This window comes from Cyprinodon variegatus, unplaced genomic scaffold, assembly GCF_000732505.1.
Source record: "Cyprinodon variegatus isolate N-32 unplaced genomic scaffold, C_variegatus-1.0 Scaffold1550, whole genome shotgun sequence".
Taxonomy (NCBI): domain Eukaryota; kingdom Metazoa; phylum Chordata; class Actinopteri; order Cyprinodontiformes; family Cyprinodontidae; genus Cyprinodon; species Cyprinodon variegatus.
The window spans coordinates 11,377-30,381 of NW_015152003.1; the positions used below are offsets into that span (position 1 = coordinate 11,377).

The following is a 19,005-nucleotide window of genomic DNA, read 5'->3' on the forward strand; positions in this document are numbered from 1 at the left end:
AGAAAGAAAGAAAGAAAGAAAGAAAGAAAGAAAGAAAGAAAGAAAGAAAGAAAGAAAGAAAGAAAGAAAGAAAGAAAGAAAGAAAGAAAGACTTTTTAGACTTTTTCAATTTTAAAGAAGGCTTTTAATTAAAAGTATTAAATAAGTGGTCCTCCTAAATGTCAAATATTCTAGTGATATGTTTACGTGCTCGCCCCCATTTTTCTGACATAGTGGAAAACTGCAAATCTTCCTTTGGAAGGTAAGCTTGTATGAGCGATGCAAACAGCAGCTTTTAAACAGAGCGTGCACGAGGAGAAATGGGCTAGTGCACGCTCTCACGCATTTAATAGTTGTTCTCTCTCAGGAGCGGGTAAAGGTCTGTGCATGTGCATTCAAAAATTTGTGAAAATCCTCCACTATACCTTTAAGGCAAAATAGAAACATCTTAGAGCTGAGCATCTTAGATGGGCTTGTAAACTGCCAGGCTACCATATACTGGTCAGATCTAAATTTAACCTTTTCACCCAGGCATTTCAAAACCCTGAATTTGGGTTATTATAAGGTGAAGCTTCTGGAGTGCCTTTGATCATTGCCCTGATAACCTAGGCAGCCTTAAGGTCACAAGCGAGAGGGCCGACATCCTCCTTCATGATTATAGTTATACAATTACATTATTAGTCAAAGTCTTTAAAACATTGGAGGCCTTGGTCAGGTTGTTTTGGATGGCTTCTTTTTAAATTGATGAAATCATCCTTAAAATATGCATTTTGAATTTACTCTGAATATTTTTGTAATGAATAAGAATTATAGATTTTATAGGATGATCTCGAACATTTAGAAAGGACAAAAGAAAAAGGAGAAATCTGATACAAAACTAGTTGCCTTTAGAGGAATGATTTTTGCCTTCATCACAGCTCTTAAATAGTTCTTTAAAGGACTTATTCTTTAACCGATAGTTTCAAAACGTGACGCTACATGTTCCCTGACAATCAGCATGTGACAAATCAGTAAGTGGAATGCGCTCAAAGCTGGCAAGTAACAATACTGAGACTGATCGGTTTGCTGCTTTGAATCTGTTAGTGAAGTAGAGGCATGATTATCATGTTAGGTCAGGCGGCACGAGGTTGAGCAGCGCTATCACAGTGTGTTAAACAGCATTGGTTTTAATGTTGCTTCTGCAAACCAGAACTAATTCAATCCAATCTGCTAAAGAAAAGGTAAAAAAGGGAAGATGGTTACCTCTCTGCAAACTGGATCAGAATCAAAATCGAAGCAAGGAAATGCTTTATTGCCAAGTAGTGTTTTACACATTTGTTTTGGTCATGAGGTGCTACGCACACACAACCAAACATACTGTTAATATGATTAAATACAGGAATTTAGGGAATGGAGAACAAGGAAATGCTAGTTATTTATAAAGCGCATCATGATAGGTCAACAGCTGGACTTAAACTAGTGCCAACCAGATGGCACCACAATAATAATATAGCTAATGTTGGAGGTTCTACACTAATTTCATAAAAATGAACCAAACTTTGGCTACGTCCATAAGAGCACTGCAAACATGTTTCATATAATTTACTTCTATTTTATTGCTTCTGTTAAATTTGTATGTTAGTTTGGCCAGTTTGATGTAGACATGGGACTGTTATGTTACCTAGTTCGTCTGTATTGTGTCTCTGTCTCTATCAAATAAATCTAATCTACTAATTAAAATGTTCTCTTTTATTTTTGGATTATAGAAGGGATCTGTATTCATTATTGTATGATCTGTATTAATCACTGTAATCACCGTAAACAGACCAGATTTTTATAAAGCCGTTTCAAATAAATCTATACACATATTCAAAATATTATGCTGTCAGTATCGATTATTTATGGTTCTTTATGATATGCGCATTGAACTGGTTGAGAAGTTGTTCTTTATCACTATTCACATAGAAGACTCCTAGATGTCTCACAGAGATATATAACTTTCCCTTCTTCCATAACACAAACAATTCATGTTCTTTTCTGGAATCCTTCATTTGTCCTATTATATATGATTGAACTATCCAATTACATAAAGAAAACATTGGTGCTATTTTTGATGAGGAGCTGTCATTTCAATCCCCTATCAAAGAGCTTTCTAGAATTTCCTTCATCTCCAGCATATTAAAAACATTAGAAATATCCTGTCCAAAGGTGATGATGAGAAACTAGTCCATGTGTTTTGACTGTTGTGATTCTTTACCATCAGGAAATCCACAAAATTTAGATAAAAACCATCAGGGAACCCATTGCTCCTTATTTTACTACTTCGCTCTCAATCTTCAGGTTTACTAGTGGTTCCTTGAATTTTTAGTAGAATGAGAGGCAGATCTTTTAGTTTTCCTGCTCCATTCCTGTGTAACCAACTTCCATTTTTTGTCAGTGAGGCAGAAACCCTGTCTACTTTTAAGAGTAGACTTAAAATGTTCCTTTTTGATAAAGCTTATAGTTAGAGTGGCTCAGGTTATCCTGGGCTATTTTTATAGTTCTGCTGCTATAGGTTTAGATTGCTGGAGGACGTAGGAGACCACTTTCATCATTCTTCTTCATTCTATTTCTATTCTCCCTTACTGTAGTATTTGTTAGTTCAATTTTAACTTTATGCTCTCTCTGCTTTTTCTCATCATAGTAGCTTCATCTGGTCTGTTCCTGTTCGCTGTGACATCATCGTGTACAGAAATATGAGCTTGGCTACTGCCATCTACAACTTTTATTATAGGTGATGGAGTGGGCCTGTTTTTTCAGTGTTTAGTCCTTTTAGTATTGGCTATGGGCTCAACTATTATGGTAACTAACTGTATGTGCTCTCTCTCATCCCTTTTGACATGAAAACTGGCTTTCTTTCCTATAAATAGCCACCTGTGGAGCTAGTCTGCTGTTACCTTTTCTAATGCACAACGTATTTATTGATCAGCGATTCTATGTTTCTTGTGTATGCCTGCTTCTCTCTCCATTAACCCCCAGTTAGCCTCGGCAGAGAGAGATTTATTTTTTCCACTTTTTTTTCAAAATATTTATCCACTGTCGCTGCATATATGCTCAGTCTGAGGGTTTTCTGTGGATTCAACACAGAAATAAAGCAAGTCTTTTGTTCCCAAAATCTCCTCCTGCAAAGTCAATGGCTCAACGTAATCAGCTGATGTTCCTTAGATAGAAAACTTTTAACCAATCTGACTTCATAATCTGATTTACTGATTGTTTGATTAATGGATTTATTGGTTGTCTCTGTAAAGTGCTTAGAGATGACATGTTGTGAATTGGCTCAATATAGATAAATTGAATTGAACTGAATGTGACTAAACCTGCACAAGCTTTATATTCACATTGTAAGTAACAGCAAGGAAGATCGGCATCATAGCGACCTAATGTACCCATATACAAAATAAAAACAGATCTGTAACAGTTGTAAAGTTTGTTATTTTATCTGTAATAGATAGATAACATTTAAAAGCAAAGTAATTTTAAAAAGCTGGTATTCTGTTTTTGGTGCATTTAGTTCTCCGGAGAAGAACCATTGAGCTTCTGTTTATTCTCTGCTCCTGTCTCAACCTGCATCTCCCTCTCCTGATTGCCTTGATCCTTGCTAGCACTGGGCAGGGCCACTACTCCTTACTTTCCATTGAGAATTCAGCCACATTGTAGCCCACACATGCAAAACGTTTTAGTTTGCATGAAAAAAATATCCTGTTTTTTTTTTCCAGACTTTTAAAATTGACTTTCTACCCAGACTCTCTGTTTCCTCTCCGATCTGTACCTCTTTTTTCTACATTCTGCTCTGCAGTGTTTGGCTTGGAATTTCTCCCTGCAACAATTCTCTCTACAGGAAACAGTGGACAATTCAAACTACACTGGCCATCTAGGTTTTGGTGGCCTCCCTTGTAATTGATGATTCCTGCCTGTTTTAATCTTCTCTATAGTAGGAGCTATTACCAACCCCATGTCTGTCATCTTCACCAATCTCTTGTTTTCTTCTCCACTGAGTCGTGAGGCCAAAGAAGCCTTATTTATTAGCTTATTTCCTTTTCATTTTAAGTGAAAAGGAAGTAAAAAGCACAATTTAACATCATTAGCTGACATTTCAGATATATTTCTAAAGGAAAACCTCTAAAAATAAACCTTTTTTCTACTAAGTAGTACTGACACCATAAAACTGCAGCTTTTATTTTAGATTAAAAAAAAAACTGTAATTAAAACCATAATATTTGAATACAGATCTTTCGTGGGCCGGTAAACTCTATTAGACGAAACACTTAGCTCACCGGCCAGTTATCAGCAAACAAATATGACAGATTAATGAACATTGCATGGTTGTTGTTTTTTTATATTTACCATTAAACGATCATTATTTTAAATTACTATATGGTATGTGTCCACCGTCCACGTACATCTACTCCGTCCGTCACCTTTAAAATACGAAGCCGAGCTGTTATTTGCTTCGCTCCGGTCCAGCCAAGTCAAGATCTGCAATTGCAATCGCACCAAACAGTAAAAAGAACATTGAGAAGATCTATTTTTGTTTAATTATAATTAAGTAACAATAGATCAGTAATGATGGATGCCAAGTAATGGTACAGCAACATACCAGGAAGCAGATTTCTCATCTCGATCAAAATATTTACTATATACCGAGAGGCTTTAAAGTTTAATCAAATCCTGTCAAAACAACTTCCAAGAGCGCATCTCTCAAATTCAAAACAAACTTCCTATCCCAGGCATGGATAAAGAGATGCTGAGTTTGGAAGTAGAGAAAAAACATAGTTCATACAAACAAATTTTCTATAATCCTAGTTATCCCTGTTACAAAACTTCACAACAAAAAGAAAATAATTGGGCAGAAACTGCACATATGCTGGATGCTGATGGGGATTATTTTAATATGCAGGGGCAGATCTAGAAAAATATTTATGGGGTGGCGAAAGGGGGGCAGGAATGTTTGAGGGGTGGCAACATATGGCATTTGTTTACACTGAATTTAATCACAGTTATCACAGTTTGGTGAGAATAGTATGTACAGTAAGTGTTTCATGTGAAGCAGTTCATATTAGAAATACATCGTACAATGTGATCTCACTTAATAGGAGATAGAAGAATGATAACACTACTTCTAGTGCGACATTATCACAAGAAGGGTATTCAGGTAAGACACAGGTGTTGAGTCGTAGATGTGTGAGATTGACTGTCAGAGAGGCAGCTTTGCAGCATTTGCACAAGATGAAACTATAGAAAGAAAAACGAACCCATCAGAGATCTATGGACTGAGCTGTTCTAAAGTGAGCACAACTACACAGTAGAAATAAATGGGTCAAGGCACCCGAACAAGGTACTGGACATCCATGTATTGTTTACTCTGAACACACATTCACCCCATTTACTCCTCAGTAACTTGACATACAGCAGTTAAGGCAACATGAAAGGGACATTTCATGCATGTAAATATGCTGTAGATAGAGCTGCTGTATCAACAAATCAACAAAAAGGCAGGTACTGTATGTTACATCAAAATCTCCACAAATCTGAAAAGAAGCAACATAAAAATACATTTTGCTTCCAGTCTGAAAAAGTACAAAAAATGTTGTGAGTAGGTTCATACAGGTCACTGTTTTTGCTCTTCTCCCGACTGGTTTCGGCAAGAGTAGCCTAGCTTGTGGTTGTGTTTTCGTTGTCGCTCTGTTAGTACGTCATATGCTTCCGTCTATCACCAACATAGGCCAATCAGCTAACCCATATTTTCGCCCCTTCCCAAAATTACTTCAACGGAAGGTTTCCAGATGGATATGCGGAGCAAATCCATCTGGCGGAGTCACGTTAGTGATTTCCATGTTGCTCAGCAAAACGCTTCACAAATTTATTTAGATCCAAAGCCTTTGTGCATTTTGATTTGAGTACAACCAAACTTGATAGTCTCTTTTCTGTCATAGTTGACCGCAAATATGTCTTTATGAGCCTGAGGCGTCAGGCCTAACTAACATCATAGATAGAGAAATAACGTTCTGCAACCTGATTTTTATCATCTCAAAATCAGCATTGTAGCTATGCTAGCAACATTGTGCTTTCATTATGATTTCATTTCTCGATAGATAGTTAATCAATTTTCCTTGATAGATAGTTAATCAGTGTCTCCTGCCCCCATCACCCCTGGCTCCCTCGCTTTGCCCCATTCGGTTTTCAAAATAAATCAGTCTCAGTCGCTCTCGCCTCATCTCGTGCTGCATTCACTGCAGTCCGGCATTAGAAATTAGCGGTAGTAATTCTCAAATTATCCATGATTCATAAGCCTCGCCACCCCTACCGCCAACTGGGGTGGCAGCAGGGGTGGCAAGGCTGTCATTCAGGGAGGCAGTTGCCACCCTGTGCCACCCCAGTAGATCCGCCTATGTTAATATGTAATAGTAAATTAAGCATTAATTTCCCCTTGTTATGCTCCTGTAAATTTAATAATATTGTGCATGCTCTCCTTGAGCTTGGAGGAAGACAGGAGGAGCAGCTTTGCGCGGACGGTCTGGAGCGGAGTGGGGTGCTGACAGAGGATGTGGGATTTCGGGGTAAGGGTGGTGGCTAATGGACCTACCTTTACTCGACCAGAACGCCTTCAATAAGTCTTTGTATTTTCCAAACATTAGCTCAAGCATATATTTATTGAATGCTTTCCTATTTTTATTGAGAACACATGCGTTTTGGTTCTGTTTAAGTTTTNAGAGGATGTGGGATTTCGGGGTAAGGGTGGTGGCTAATGGACCTACCTTTACTCGACCAGAACCCCTTCAATAAGGCTTTGTATTTTCCAAACATTAGCTCAAACATATATTTATTGAATGCTTTCCTATTCTTATTAAGAACACATGAGTTTTGGTTCTGTTTAAGTTTTCTTTTAAAGTTTTCATTGGTTTTATCTCATTGGTTTTGTTTCCATTTTGTGTTGTTCTATTTATTTGTGATTGTATTTGAGTTCTTATATCTTTCCTCTTTGCCCTCTTGTGTCAGTCTGCTTTCCCCTAGCTCCCTTATAGATTCCTCTGTCCACACCTGCTCCAAATCTGCTAATTAGTCTGGTCTGTGTTTCTGTCTCCCATATATACACCTCCTGTTCAGACACTGTTTGCTGGTTCGTTGTCATCATTTCTTCCTCTTCAAGTGAGTTTTCTTGTTTTCCGGATTTTTGTGGATTCTGTGGATAATTTTTGTTGAATTTTGCTTTTGTTGAACTTTTTAGATTTTAAATCTGCAAGTAACCACCTTCAGCATCAGTCTCTGCATTTGGGTCCTCCTCTCAAACCTCCAAGACAAGAAAGATAAGTTGAATTTAATTATAGGAATGCATTTTTTTTTTTTTCTTGTAAACTTTCTGGTAAACTTGGAGATAAATTTTATTGCATGTTGCATAACCCAGTAAATCTTTTCCACCTTTAAAGCTGCAGCTCTCCCTACTTGTGCCTCTGCTCTGCTTACAAAGGTTTATGAACCAGTCTAATAATATAATGATGTCAGGAAAAATACCTTTCAAGATATCTAGAAGCTTTGCAGTCAGATTCTGTCTGTTTGATAAAAAAACAACAGATATGTGTTTCTTTTAACCTTTAACTGTGAGTCATGGTCCTCTAAGAAGCCCAGCTTTTTTTTAAACTAATATAGAAGAACACAACATAAATAAATAGTATTTGAACTTTATTGATCTCACACTGGAGAAATTGAACTCTACATTTAACCCTTCCTTTTAGGAAGCAGTGGTCTGCCACTGTGCGGTGCACGGGGAGCACTGTGGGATTATGGGTCTTGCTCAGGGACCCAGAGTACAGGCATTTAAACATTTTAACTATGTTTTTTCAAGCTTCTTGCATTATATTACTAACTTGAATAAACTCACAATCTGTTGCCATTTGTAACTGAAAAAGCTCAGTATGTCTGAGGAACTGATTTTTTGGTGTCATCTCTAATTTTCTTAATCAACCCCGTCTGCTAAATTTTACTTAAACATCTTTGGAAATAGCCGCCAGTTAAATTCACTGAGTGCTGCTGTGTGTCTCTTCCTCAACCACGTAGCTGCTCTGTACACGGTGAATTGAGACCCCAATAATGTTATGTTTCAAAGTGACAGATACAATGATGTTACAAAAAAAACACTGACTCAAAACGCTCTGAACACAGATAGCTGCAACCAACCCCGGTTACTATTGGCTAAAGAAAATCAGTGAAATGGGGGAAAAAGTGGAAATTATTGGTGGGGACATGTCCAAACCGTCCCTTTACAAACTTATGACTGTGTGTCAAACACACTAAAAATAAATATCACTTCCTTTTCAACTTTCCTCAGAGTCTGACCTCTTCTGTAACCAAAAAAAAATGTAAAACTGCATTATTTTCCAATTTTTCCTTTGCTAATTGGCATCTCTACTGATCTACATGGCAATTAAAGCTACTTCTTTTACAGATGTTAATAGTTGACATTCTACTTGACAGCTGCTAAACTGTTTTAGAGGAAAACTGCTTGATACAGGGGTGGTGCATGTCTGCATGGGGAAAACAAGTCACCTGGCAAGGAGACTAATGATTGGCTAAGGATGTCCATGGTCATCCCTGGCCACCCCCAAGCTCCGCCCCTGTTAACTAACCACTGAGACCTTTTACATAACATCTAAATTGTTACTGGGACTCAAAAGGTACCTGGATTTCATTTTTAGCTATAAGAGGATAAACTGGTTGGATACAGAAGTATTCCATATTTCTAAGATGGAAAAATTTAAATCAGAATCAGAAATCAGAAGACTATATATCTATATAAAAGAATAGACATAAATCTATTCCACTTTGAGTTTAATAAGCAAGTTGCAGAAAAGCTCACTGAGTGTAAATACTGTTATTAGGCAGTTTAAGAGCAAAATCTTAAAAAAAAAAAAAAAAAAAAAATCTTAAAAAAAAAAAAAAAAAAGCACATCAGTTTATGAAACATCCAACATAAAGCAAAATACTGGTGATAAGGAGGCTTGATAAAGATAGAAAAAACAATTTCCTGTTTTCTTCAGTCAGCCTTTCTAGAACCTTCAAGATAATTTTATTGCCGTGTCATTTAGCTGCAGAAAAAAAGCAGGTGAACAAATGGGTGTTTGCAGGATCCTGTTGCAACAGACAGAAAGCCCCAACCGATTGGTTGATCTGGAGGCGCGTTTGCTTTACCCAGGGAGGGGCGTAGAGGTCAGCATGTCAAATAACTTTGCTTGTTATCAGGTGAGAGTTAACAACTGACCGTAGGAATAACAGCAGATATGAGGAAGCCGCAACTCAAACAGAGGGTCTGGTTTTATCTCACTGGGAAGTGGTAATAAACACTGAAGTAGTAATAAACACTCACCCCTCTCCCACCTCATTCCCTTCAGCCAAACAACTCAAGGTACATACTGTCAGGAGGAGTTTTATGATGGAGGAAAACTGTGGTTTTCTTGTTACATGTGCAACAGCTCCTACGTAATGCCACACAAGTTATCAGCATCGATGTATACATTTCCTTAGACTGAGCAGTAACGTGACCTACCATTAAAGATTGAGATCATTTATGGTTTACAGCAGCATAATAGGCAGTTATGTAAACTTTGACAGGGGCGTGTTTTCTACCATTGGTTAAGTCGTTCATACATTGCTTTAGTGTCACAATTGTATTGTGATTTCCAGACTTTAAAGGTTGGTTTAAATCCTTTTACGGTTTATTCTGGTGCTTAATCTAAGCAAGGGATTGATTTTCAGGGGTTTCATTTGGCTCGTTAGAAACGCATTCCCCTGGGGAGAGCCGCTAACCAATGCTGCCTTCAACTGGTTGTCATGAACTCGCCATATGATGTAAATGCGTTTTTTTGTGGGTTTTTTTGTAGATTTCACGGGGCTGCATCTTGACGCATCATAGTCACGCATCATTCTATAAGTTGTTCTTGTCTTCAACATCAAGCAAAACTGTAAACTGTACATCATAGCCTTTCCTCTAAAGTAAAGAGAAAATTGTCGAATAACTTGAAAGTTGTTGGTTTATTGCATTTTTTATTCTGTTTAATATGCTTGGTTTTGACTTTAAACATTTGCATATCTGAAAATGTAAATTTTTATATCAGTATAGCTTATATCTATCTGACCACCTGCTTACTGATGTACAAACATATAGTGATCCTCTCATTAAAATAATAATATCAAGATATATCTACGTTCTCATTCCTTAATAATCTACATTTCTTTTATTTCCTAATATACAGTAACTTCTAACATGGACCTTACAACATTCTAAAGTTCCTGTCATTAAAAATCTGTTAATGATTTAACTAAATGATTATTATACCCCAGGTTTAATCTCAAAATGATCATTAAGAAATGCAAATGTAAATAATTAAATGTTTTACTCCTTTAAAGTTTACGTTTAAACAATTACAGTGTTGTTGAACCTTCGGTTAGTTTTTTTTAACTTCTTGTTTCCCTGAGATAAATGTAACCTGTTACTAAACTCAGTGTCTCTGAGCCACCCTAGCAGAAAACACGCCATTAGCATGACGCTGTTATGGTTCTTATTTGTTGTGACTCTGAGTTTTCTGTTATCAGTGGTGGTGTTTTTATTTTCCATGATCTTCAAGCATTCTTTAGTTAGTCTCTGTTGCCCCCTTGTGATTGTTTTCTTTCCCCTTGGATTCCCTCTCCAGTTCCACCCACACCTGCTCCCCATTCAGCTCGTTAGTCCATCCTTTTGTTTGGTTCTCCTTAAATACTCCACCTCTGCAGTCACTCAGTGCTGGTTCCTTCTCTATGCTGTACTCATCTACTCAACTCATCTGCCCGTCACTCCTCAGGCTCTTTTTTCCCCTTGATGTCTCCATGGTTTTGGTTTGTTTTATATTTTAAGTTGGATTTTTGGATTTCTGCCTCTGCTACCTTTGGTCTGCAATTAAACCTCTCAGAACTCATCTCTGCTTCACTCGTCTCTGCATCTGGGTCCTCGAGCAACCTAGCCACGCATTGTTGACAGAAGGAACCAGCCAACATGGACCCAGCAGAGTCTAACATCGCACAAAGCATGACAGACTTTCTGATGAACCGTAGGATCCCTCTGGATAAGGTGGCCGCTCTCAGCCCACCTTGGAGACGGGTATGCACTGCTGCCGATCTTAAAAAAATGTTAACCCCCCAAACAACTCTCCTGTCATCCCTAGGGTTCTGTTCGTTTTTCCCTCAGTTTTCTCGCAGGAGTGATGCTGTAATCTCTGGGAGAGGTCACTACTGTCGACTATAAGATCTATGACTGGAAGTGTAGACAAAACAAAATTCCGTTTGGAACAGCTCTCTAGACAATTTCATTTTTTTAAGTGCAGCCTTGATAAGGTAAGCATCAGTTTTTGTTGAGCTGCTACTACTGCCTCCAGCTCCTGCAGCACTCACTTCTTCTGGCATCTCCGTCTCACACATCTCTTCCTCCGTCCGTTATTTTCTGCTGTTATCTCGTTTACATCAGCCCGTAGCAGCTTTTTTAAACAGTCAAAAATCTCAGTATTTAAAACATTTTGTTGACCGTAGTTCTAACAGGTGGTGGCGATCATAGATACGGGTTTAATGTCTAGTTTTTTTTATTTCAAGCAGTGTATTTTGTGAAATTGTCGAGATGAGCTGCTCTTGGCTGCTGCCTTGGAGTGCCACCAAATGATCTTACCATGATTTTACCAGCATACAACTGACTAAATGCAGTTATGCATCCAGGGTTTAAGCACTTATAGCGCTTGTTCGTCAACTACCGACTAATCCTTATTATCTTCCAATACATTTTTTTCTCCAATATATTTTTTTAACTGCCAATTTATATGCCTTCTCAACCACTGCAGCCCAGTCATTGAGCAAGGTAGTGTGGTACCTGCATCCATGAAAAGCCAAGGAAGCCTTTTTACAGACTGCTTTTAAATAGCATCTCAAATATACATGAATTAGGTTAAAGATACTAAATGATGTTGCACTAGAGATCCCCCAATTTAAAAAAAAAAAACAAAAAAAAACACTGGACTTTGTTTTCCAAGTTTGAAGACATTCTGCTTCCCATCAACAAACCTTGTATGAGAGTTGTGTATGCAGTTCAGTGCAGTGAGAAATTCTCTGATCTTATATTGGAGAAACCAAACAATCTCGCCACAGACGCATGTCTCAACACAGGCGAGCAACCTCCTCTGGTCAAGACGCTGCTGTCCACCTGCACCTCAAGGACAGGAGACACTTGTTTGAGAGACAGATGGTTTGAAAGGGGTATAAAGGAAGCCATGTATGTTAAGAGAGAAAAAAAGCAACCTTAAACAGAGGGGGTGGACTCAGGCTTCAGTTCTCAAAAACCTACAACGCAGTTTTAGAATTGATTCCTTCCCACTATCGCCTCAATCCTCATCGCCATGAAGGGTGGTGAAAACATTGCGCCTGTTAAGCCAGGCCAACACCAACCCTAACAACTCCCCGTTACAGAGGCATGGGCCAGTTTATGGTTATTTTGCAGGCCAACAACAACCTTAATGACTCCCCATTTATAAGGGTTGGACTTTTTTTTTTTTGTTTCAATTTGCATGTTTTCTAAGCCATAACAAGGCTCTATAAAACCTGGAACTCAACACTACTCCAGATGTTTTGAGTTAAAGCTTTATGGATGGGAAGCAAAACTTCTTCAAATTTGGAAACAAAGTCTAGTGGGTTTTTTTTTTACTTTTTTTTTGGAATGACCATGACTATGACTGAGAGTCTTCACCAGCATAGAGGTCCCCAACCTTAGGGAAATCTTCTGGCTTTCTTCTTCCTGCATAAGAATCTTTTAACCAAGTCTTTTGCTAGTTATTTAAGCCAGATATCTTCCATGTTACTTCCTCTAATCTCCAAACTACACACTCCTTTGTGGACCTGTGGTCACAAATGTTCAAGCCGATTTATAGCTAAATTATTGAATTTGAACATAACCTAAAACATTTATATTAAAGTTAATTTTGTGTTACACAGACGATCCAAGATAGCTGCCAAGTCTACTGTTTTACTCCTTTTTCCCGCTGTCCTGCCATATTAGCAATCTCCTATAAATTTCCTGTATTATGCAATTTATTTATTTATTTTTTACATTTTGATCAGCCTTTCCAAAGGGAACGGTCTCTAACATCGTAAGTCAAATCTGACCACCTTTTTGCAGTATATGTTGGTTGATAAGTGTTTATTTTAGATTTCTTGTGCGCGTCTTAAAAATGTCTTTTCAATTCCAAAACTTGACAGGTATGCTCACCCATTCAAAGTGCCTCGTGCCGCTGATGTGTTTACTTTCATAACTATAAGTCAGATGAATGATAAACTAACCAAAAGGCAGTTATCTAAGTAGGCTTTATGAGCCCTTCCAACACGCCATAAAAAATGTTTTATGACTATGAATTGCAATTTCTTAGACTTACCAACTTCTAACAGGAAATTTCATGACAAACTGGCAGCTGATGTAATTATGCATTATAGTACAGTCTGCTTTGAAACTGTGTGTTCCTATTGAGATAAATATCATAAACAAACCAGGTAATGATGTTTTATCTGCTCCAGAGAAAGATTATGATAAGCTGGATGCTAGTGGCGGTTCTAGACCAATTTTAACAGGTTGGTTCATGTTGGTGTTTTTCATGGGGGGATAGAGCATAAGAATAAAAGAAAAAAACAGGGCAATAGTTATTATTAAATATATAAAGAGAGCCAAAAAAACACTCACAGCTCTAGAGACTGTGATCTAGCAGATGAAGATTATAATCTTATCCCAATACATCTGAAACTGAAGGTGACGTCTTTATTGTTAACGTAAACCTGTAAATAAATTAAAACCAGTCAATTAAAGTTTCTATGCCAACTTATAATATAATAACCAAGTGATTTCCCTCTGGGATTATTAAAGTATTTCTGATTATGATTATCTGGTATTATGTCTTCAGTAGAGGGAACATAATAGGGGCACTGGCCCCCCTTTATCCCCTGTTTAGGACCACCCCTGCTGGTTGCTAATAAAGGACACCAAACTTTTTTCTACAGCATAAGCTGAGATCCCTTCAATGCTTTGTAAAGGTTACTGTCTGGACTTAGTTCTCTTAGCAATCTCAGATGTTTAAACATTTTCTAAGCCGAAAAACGGCCTACATTTTCTTAATCTGGGTAGCCCAGTTGCTATCATAGTGAAAGGAACAACATGATTATATGATTAAAAAATATATATTTGTGTTTATATTTTATTTAAAGAATATATTATTCCTGGAAAAAATCAATAATAAATTGAAAATGTCTTAATTTCAACAGCAGGGTTGCTGGTTTGAGCCTCAACTCTGTTCATTTTCTATTCACCAGCCGTGCCTTCTATCAGTAGTGAGAGGCCTCAATGGGCTGATGGCGGTCTTGCTTATTAAGTACATGGGATTTACTAGAAAAAATTAACAATAACAAAAAAAATCTAACTTCTAAAAGTGACTTTCAACAGGAAATCCATTCAAATAATGGTTATGTCGAAAGGTAAAGAAACACACATAGTTTGAACTATTCAATACCTTACTTCACGTAAGGAGAGAGTTCAGAAAAGGTATGAAGACTTTATTAGAAGAATGTCTGCAGGTTGGGAGACAGAAGATCATTTTATCTTGTGATGGAAGAGGAAGCAGGAAGCAAAAATGAAGAAAAAAAAATACTTTAGATTTAACCTTTTTTTTTTCTTCCAATATCTGTTTACATAAAGCTTCTGAATGATCAAACCAAAGTTTTCCTAATTCTCTGTAAAGGAAAAGAGTATTCATCTCAAAGTAGTTAAAGATTAAAATGTAAAACACTAAAACTTCTTTCTAAAACAACTTTGTCATTTGTGATTTCCATGTAGCACAGACAGTGGAGTAGAATATTCGCCATTGAATTTAAATGTTAAAAAAACTAAAGAGTTTTTTAACAATCTAGGTCAGACTTTTTATAGAATTGCAAAGCATTTTAACAACAGTAGGACACTTTTTATTCTCATTATTCAGAAAAGATGTTGTTGTTTTTTTTTACATAATTTACACCAAATAACATCACATAGCAGAAAATGTATACATGCTATTTTGCTGAAGTTTTTTCAATTTTTTCTCTAAATTGGAAAATGGCAAAAGTTTTTCTACCTATCAGAAATAATATGTTTACTTTTAACAAAGGTCAGTACTATTCACAGTTCAAAACCAAAAATAGCATTCTGGATCGTACAGGCCGTAGATCTCAGCTCTAGGTTGTTACCTAATTCTACACAAGAAGGGGATTTTCATATCTGTGAATGTGCAATAAAAATAATTTGTATTTTTTATCTACAAAGTCGTTTTTTTGTCTTTGTTTGCCTCAGAAAGCAGCAACTGATGAAATCCTAAACTAAAAATAAAACAAAAGCACTTTTCACTGGTTGATTTACAGTTTCAGGTCAAATCAAAACATTAATTCAGAACAAATAGCATTTAGATCTGCTTGGATATTTGTGTAGTATGTGAGTTTATGCTCACTATAAAGAAGTCCTTTCAGATGATATAAAAAAGTACACCGATAAAATGTCTTATCAGATTATCATCTGTTGAACTCTATCAATAGTTTTTTTCTTTATTTGCATGTGCTCGTGTCAAAGGGAAGAACGTGATGACAATCTGACTGTAACCTACTAACTTGATAAGGGGTGGAAAAAAGTACATAATGTTTTCATAATGTGGTCAGATCAATTAGAAACCACGTGTTGCTGAAAACAAAACATTTGCCAACGTCATGTTGAAGCCTCTTGTCATATCTCGTTCTGCATCTGAACAAATAAATGCAATGTTCAATGTACATTAATACAGGGCTTATTGATCATTTACTGAACCAAAAATAGGTGTTGCAAGAGAGGGTTTCCTTTCAGTCATTTTCATTTTACTGGTGTAATTGTTGACATTCCTGTTAAAAGGGGGAAGGGATGAATGAACAAAGTAGAAGTTGATTTTTTTTTTTTTTTTTTTCTTGCTCGTGTTATTTTGTGTGTCAAATGAGCCAATGACGTTGCAGCTTCTTCAGGAATCATTGAGAGCAGGGGAGGAGCACTCTGTCCTGCTGTGATATAAACCCGGCCAGACCAGCCTTCTGCTCATTATCAGGACAGACCATCCACAGCTCCTCAGAATATTCCAGACTGAAGAATCCTCCCATTATACAACAGCATTTTTCTACAACTTTTTTTTTGTCCTGATTTGGAACTCAAAATCCACTTTTTTCCCTCAAACTTTTGAATTGATCTTCAAAAATGCTTCCAGAGACACACAAGAGGTGAGTGGAGATTTAAAAGGACGCCTTTCCTTATACAGCCGAGCACATGGGTCCCTCCTGGACACGTTGGGAGAGCAAAAAATAGGGTTCAGGAATGTGTGGGCAGGGTCGAGGTGGAGGTGGGGGTGGGTGGCAGACAGAGACATATGTGCACAAGACTGGAGAGTTCAGAGGGCGCTTCTTTTAACCTTTAGGCAGTCCGAAATTTAATTTTTAACTCTAGTTCATAGTCACAGAAAAAAAACGAAAAGCTTATAGTTATAATCTGGTTGAATAGAATCCAGTTGGTCTAAATATAAAAGATTATTTTCAATTATTGTTCCTTTTTTAAGCAATTGGCTGTTTTCTGTGTGATTTATGCAAAGAGAAAATATTTAAGGAAACATAATACATCATTTCAAATAAATATTTTAACAAAGTGTTTAAATATTCCTCCATAATGAAGGAGGTTACTAATAAAGGTATGCTTCAGGTTTGGTAACACCAATCTCTTGACATTTTGTGTCGATGCCATTCAGTTTCAGCTATGACGACTGCAAGGCCACTGCTGACTGGCTGCTGGCGCAGATAGACATCCGACCAACTGTGGGCATCGTGTGCGGCTCCGGCCTCGGAGGGTTGGCCGACCTTTTAAAGGACCAGGTGGCCTTCGACTATAAGGACATCCCAAACTTTCCTCAGAGCACCGGTGAGTTACATAAAACGTCCTTGAATGGTAACCGTCCCGTCATGTTCTGTTAATATTTACTGACCAGTTGTGGTCTCTTCTCAGTGCATGGACACGCAGGAAGGCTGGTGTTCGGCACCATGAAGGGGAGGCCTTGTGTTTGCATGCAGGGTCGTTTTCATCTCTATGAGGGCTATCCAATTCAGAAGGTAGATTCACGCTGCTGTTATAGTATAATAAACCAACATTTCTTGAAGATTCTTGAAGAACCATAAAGCACATCAGCTAATTTTGAACCCTATGGGTTTTTGTTTTTTAGATCACTCTGCCAATGCGTATCTTCAAGCTGCTTGGAGTTGAGACAGTGATTATCACCAATGCAGCTGGAGGCCTGAACCAAGACTTTAAGGTGGGCGACATCATGGTCATCAAAGACCACATCAACTTACCCGGGTTTGCTGGAACTAATCCACTGGTTGGACCAAATGATGAAAGGTAATTATATCCTCTTGAGGCGTTGAACCAGCTGAACTTCTCTACCAATACTCAACATCTCTATAATGTCTTCCTCATAGGTTTGGCGTGCGGTTCCCCTGCATGTCTGACGCATATGACAGAGATCTGCAGCAGCTGGCCATGGAAGTGGGACAGGAGTTGGGGTACGGAGACTTCTTGAAAGAGGGAGTATACTGCGTACTCGGGGGGCCTTCATTCGAGACGATCGCAGAGTGCCGAATGCTGCATGTATTGGGTGCTGATGCTGTTGGTGAGTAGATTTTATTGTAGTAATAACTACCGGGTACCAATAAAGATAAGTCATACAACCTGGGATGTGGCATGTTTAAAGGAAGGGAGGGCACTCCATTCATAGAGAACTTTATCTACATTATTTACTTAAATGGTTGCTGCACACGAGGCTGGTAGGAGAGTTACAAGAGAGCATCTTAAAGTACATTGATGTAAATATTTCCTTTCTAATTGCCATGAAGAAATAAGTTTATAAGCTGTAAAGCCAAGGCAAGATAAGATAAAACTGATTCCAACCATTAGGAAAAATAATCTGACTTCAAATGTTGCTTTTATCATCTTCATTAGGCATGAGCACTGTCCACGAAGTGATCGTCGCCCGTCACTGCGGCATGCGCGTCTTCGCTCTGTCTTTGATCACCAACTTAGGGGTGATGGACTACGACAGCGAGGAGAAGGCCAACCACGAGGAAGTCCTCCAAACAGGCAAACAGCGAGCAGAACAAATGGAGCAGCTAGTTTCCTCTGTAGTGAACCGGATTGAACCCAACAACAACTACATCTGAGAACACACTCTAGGACTAGGACACCTTATCCTGGTTATCCTAGTTATAGTTCAAAGTCCTCCCAAGGAGATTACTGCCAAAAGTAGACTCCTTCTGCGTCTAAAATTTGCTATGATATGGCAAAACCTTTGCCTCTGTAACGTGTAGGACATACATTCCCCTAAAGGGTGGCTCCACAATAAGTCACTTCTCTGTTTTTTTGTGTTTTTTTAAAGGCATGTTTGTTCTAACTTATATGATCAACTTGTAAAATAACTATTGTTTAACTTAACAATCATCACAAATTTTCTGTACCAATCTTAACATTATGTGATTGAAACATGTACATTGTACCAGGTATTTTACTGCTTGTTTTTTTTTTTTAAGGTGTTGCAACTAAAAGTGCTATTTATTAAAACGCTGAGTTCGTCTGTGTCATTGGTTGGGATGTTGGATGGAAATAATAGAGTTAGGGACATTTCAAACTGAGATGAAAATAGAAAACCACAAGGTAAAGAAATTTCTCTTTTTGTGTTGATTTAACATTTTTGGTAACCTATGCTTTGAAATCAGCTAATCCTAATCTTTTGTTTATCCTTATTTTTAAGATTGACAGGCGGCAAAAATAATTATATTTTTATTGGATCTTAAGGTTTATGTTGCTCTTCATGAACTGAGAGGTTAGTCAAAAAATCTTCAAAGCAAAAAAAAAGTGGCATTTTCTGTTCGGATAACATTTGG

The 19,005-nt window shown here is 37.6% G+C and overlaps 1 protein-coding gene across 1 annotated transcript; it reads left to right on the forward strand.

Moving 5' to 3' along the window:
• Positions 1 to 16,121: 16,121 nt before the first annotated feature.
• Positions 16,122 to 18,686, forward strand: LOC107103872 (purine nucleoside phosphorylase-like). The gene is made up of 6 exons (XM_015403715.1): positions 16,122 to 16,305; positions 16,824 to 16,993; positions 17,078 to 17,181; positions 17,292 to 17,467; positions 17,548 to 17,738; positions 18,068 to 18,686. The coding sequence occupies exons 1-6, from the start codon at positions 16,283 to 16,285 to the stop codon at positions 18,283 to 18,285; spliced, it is 882 nt and encodes a 293-aa protein (XP_015259201.1). The 5' UTR covers positions 16,122 to 16,282; the 3' UTR covers positions 18,286 to 18,686.
• The last annotated feature ends 319 nt before the right edge of the window (positions 18,687 to 19,005 follow it).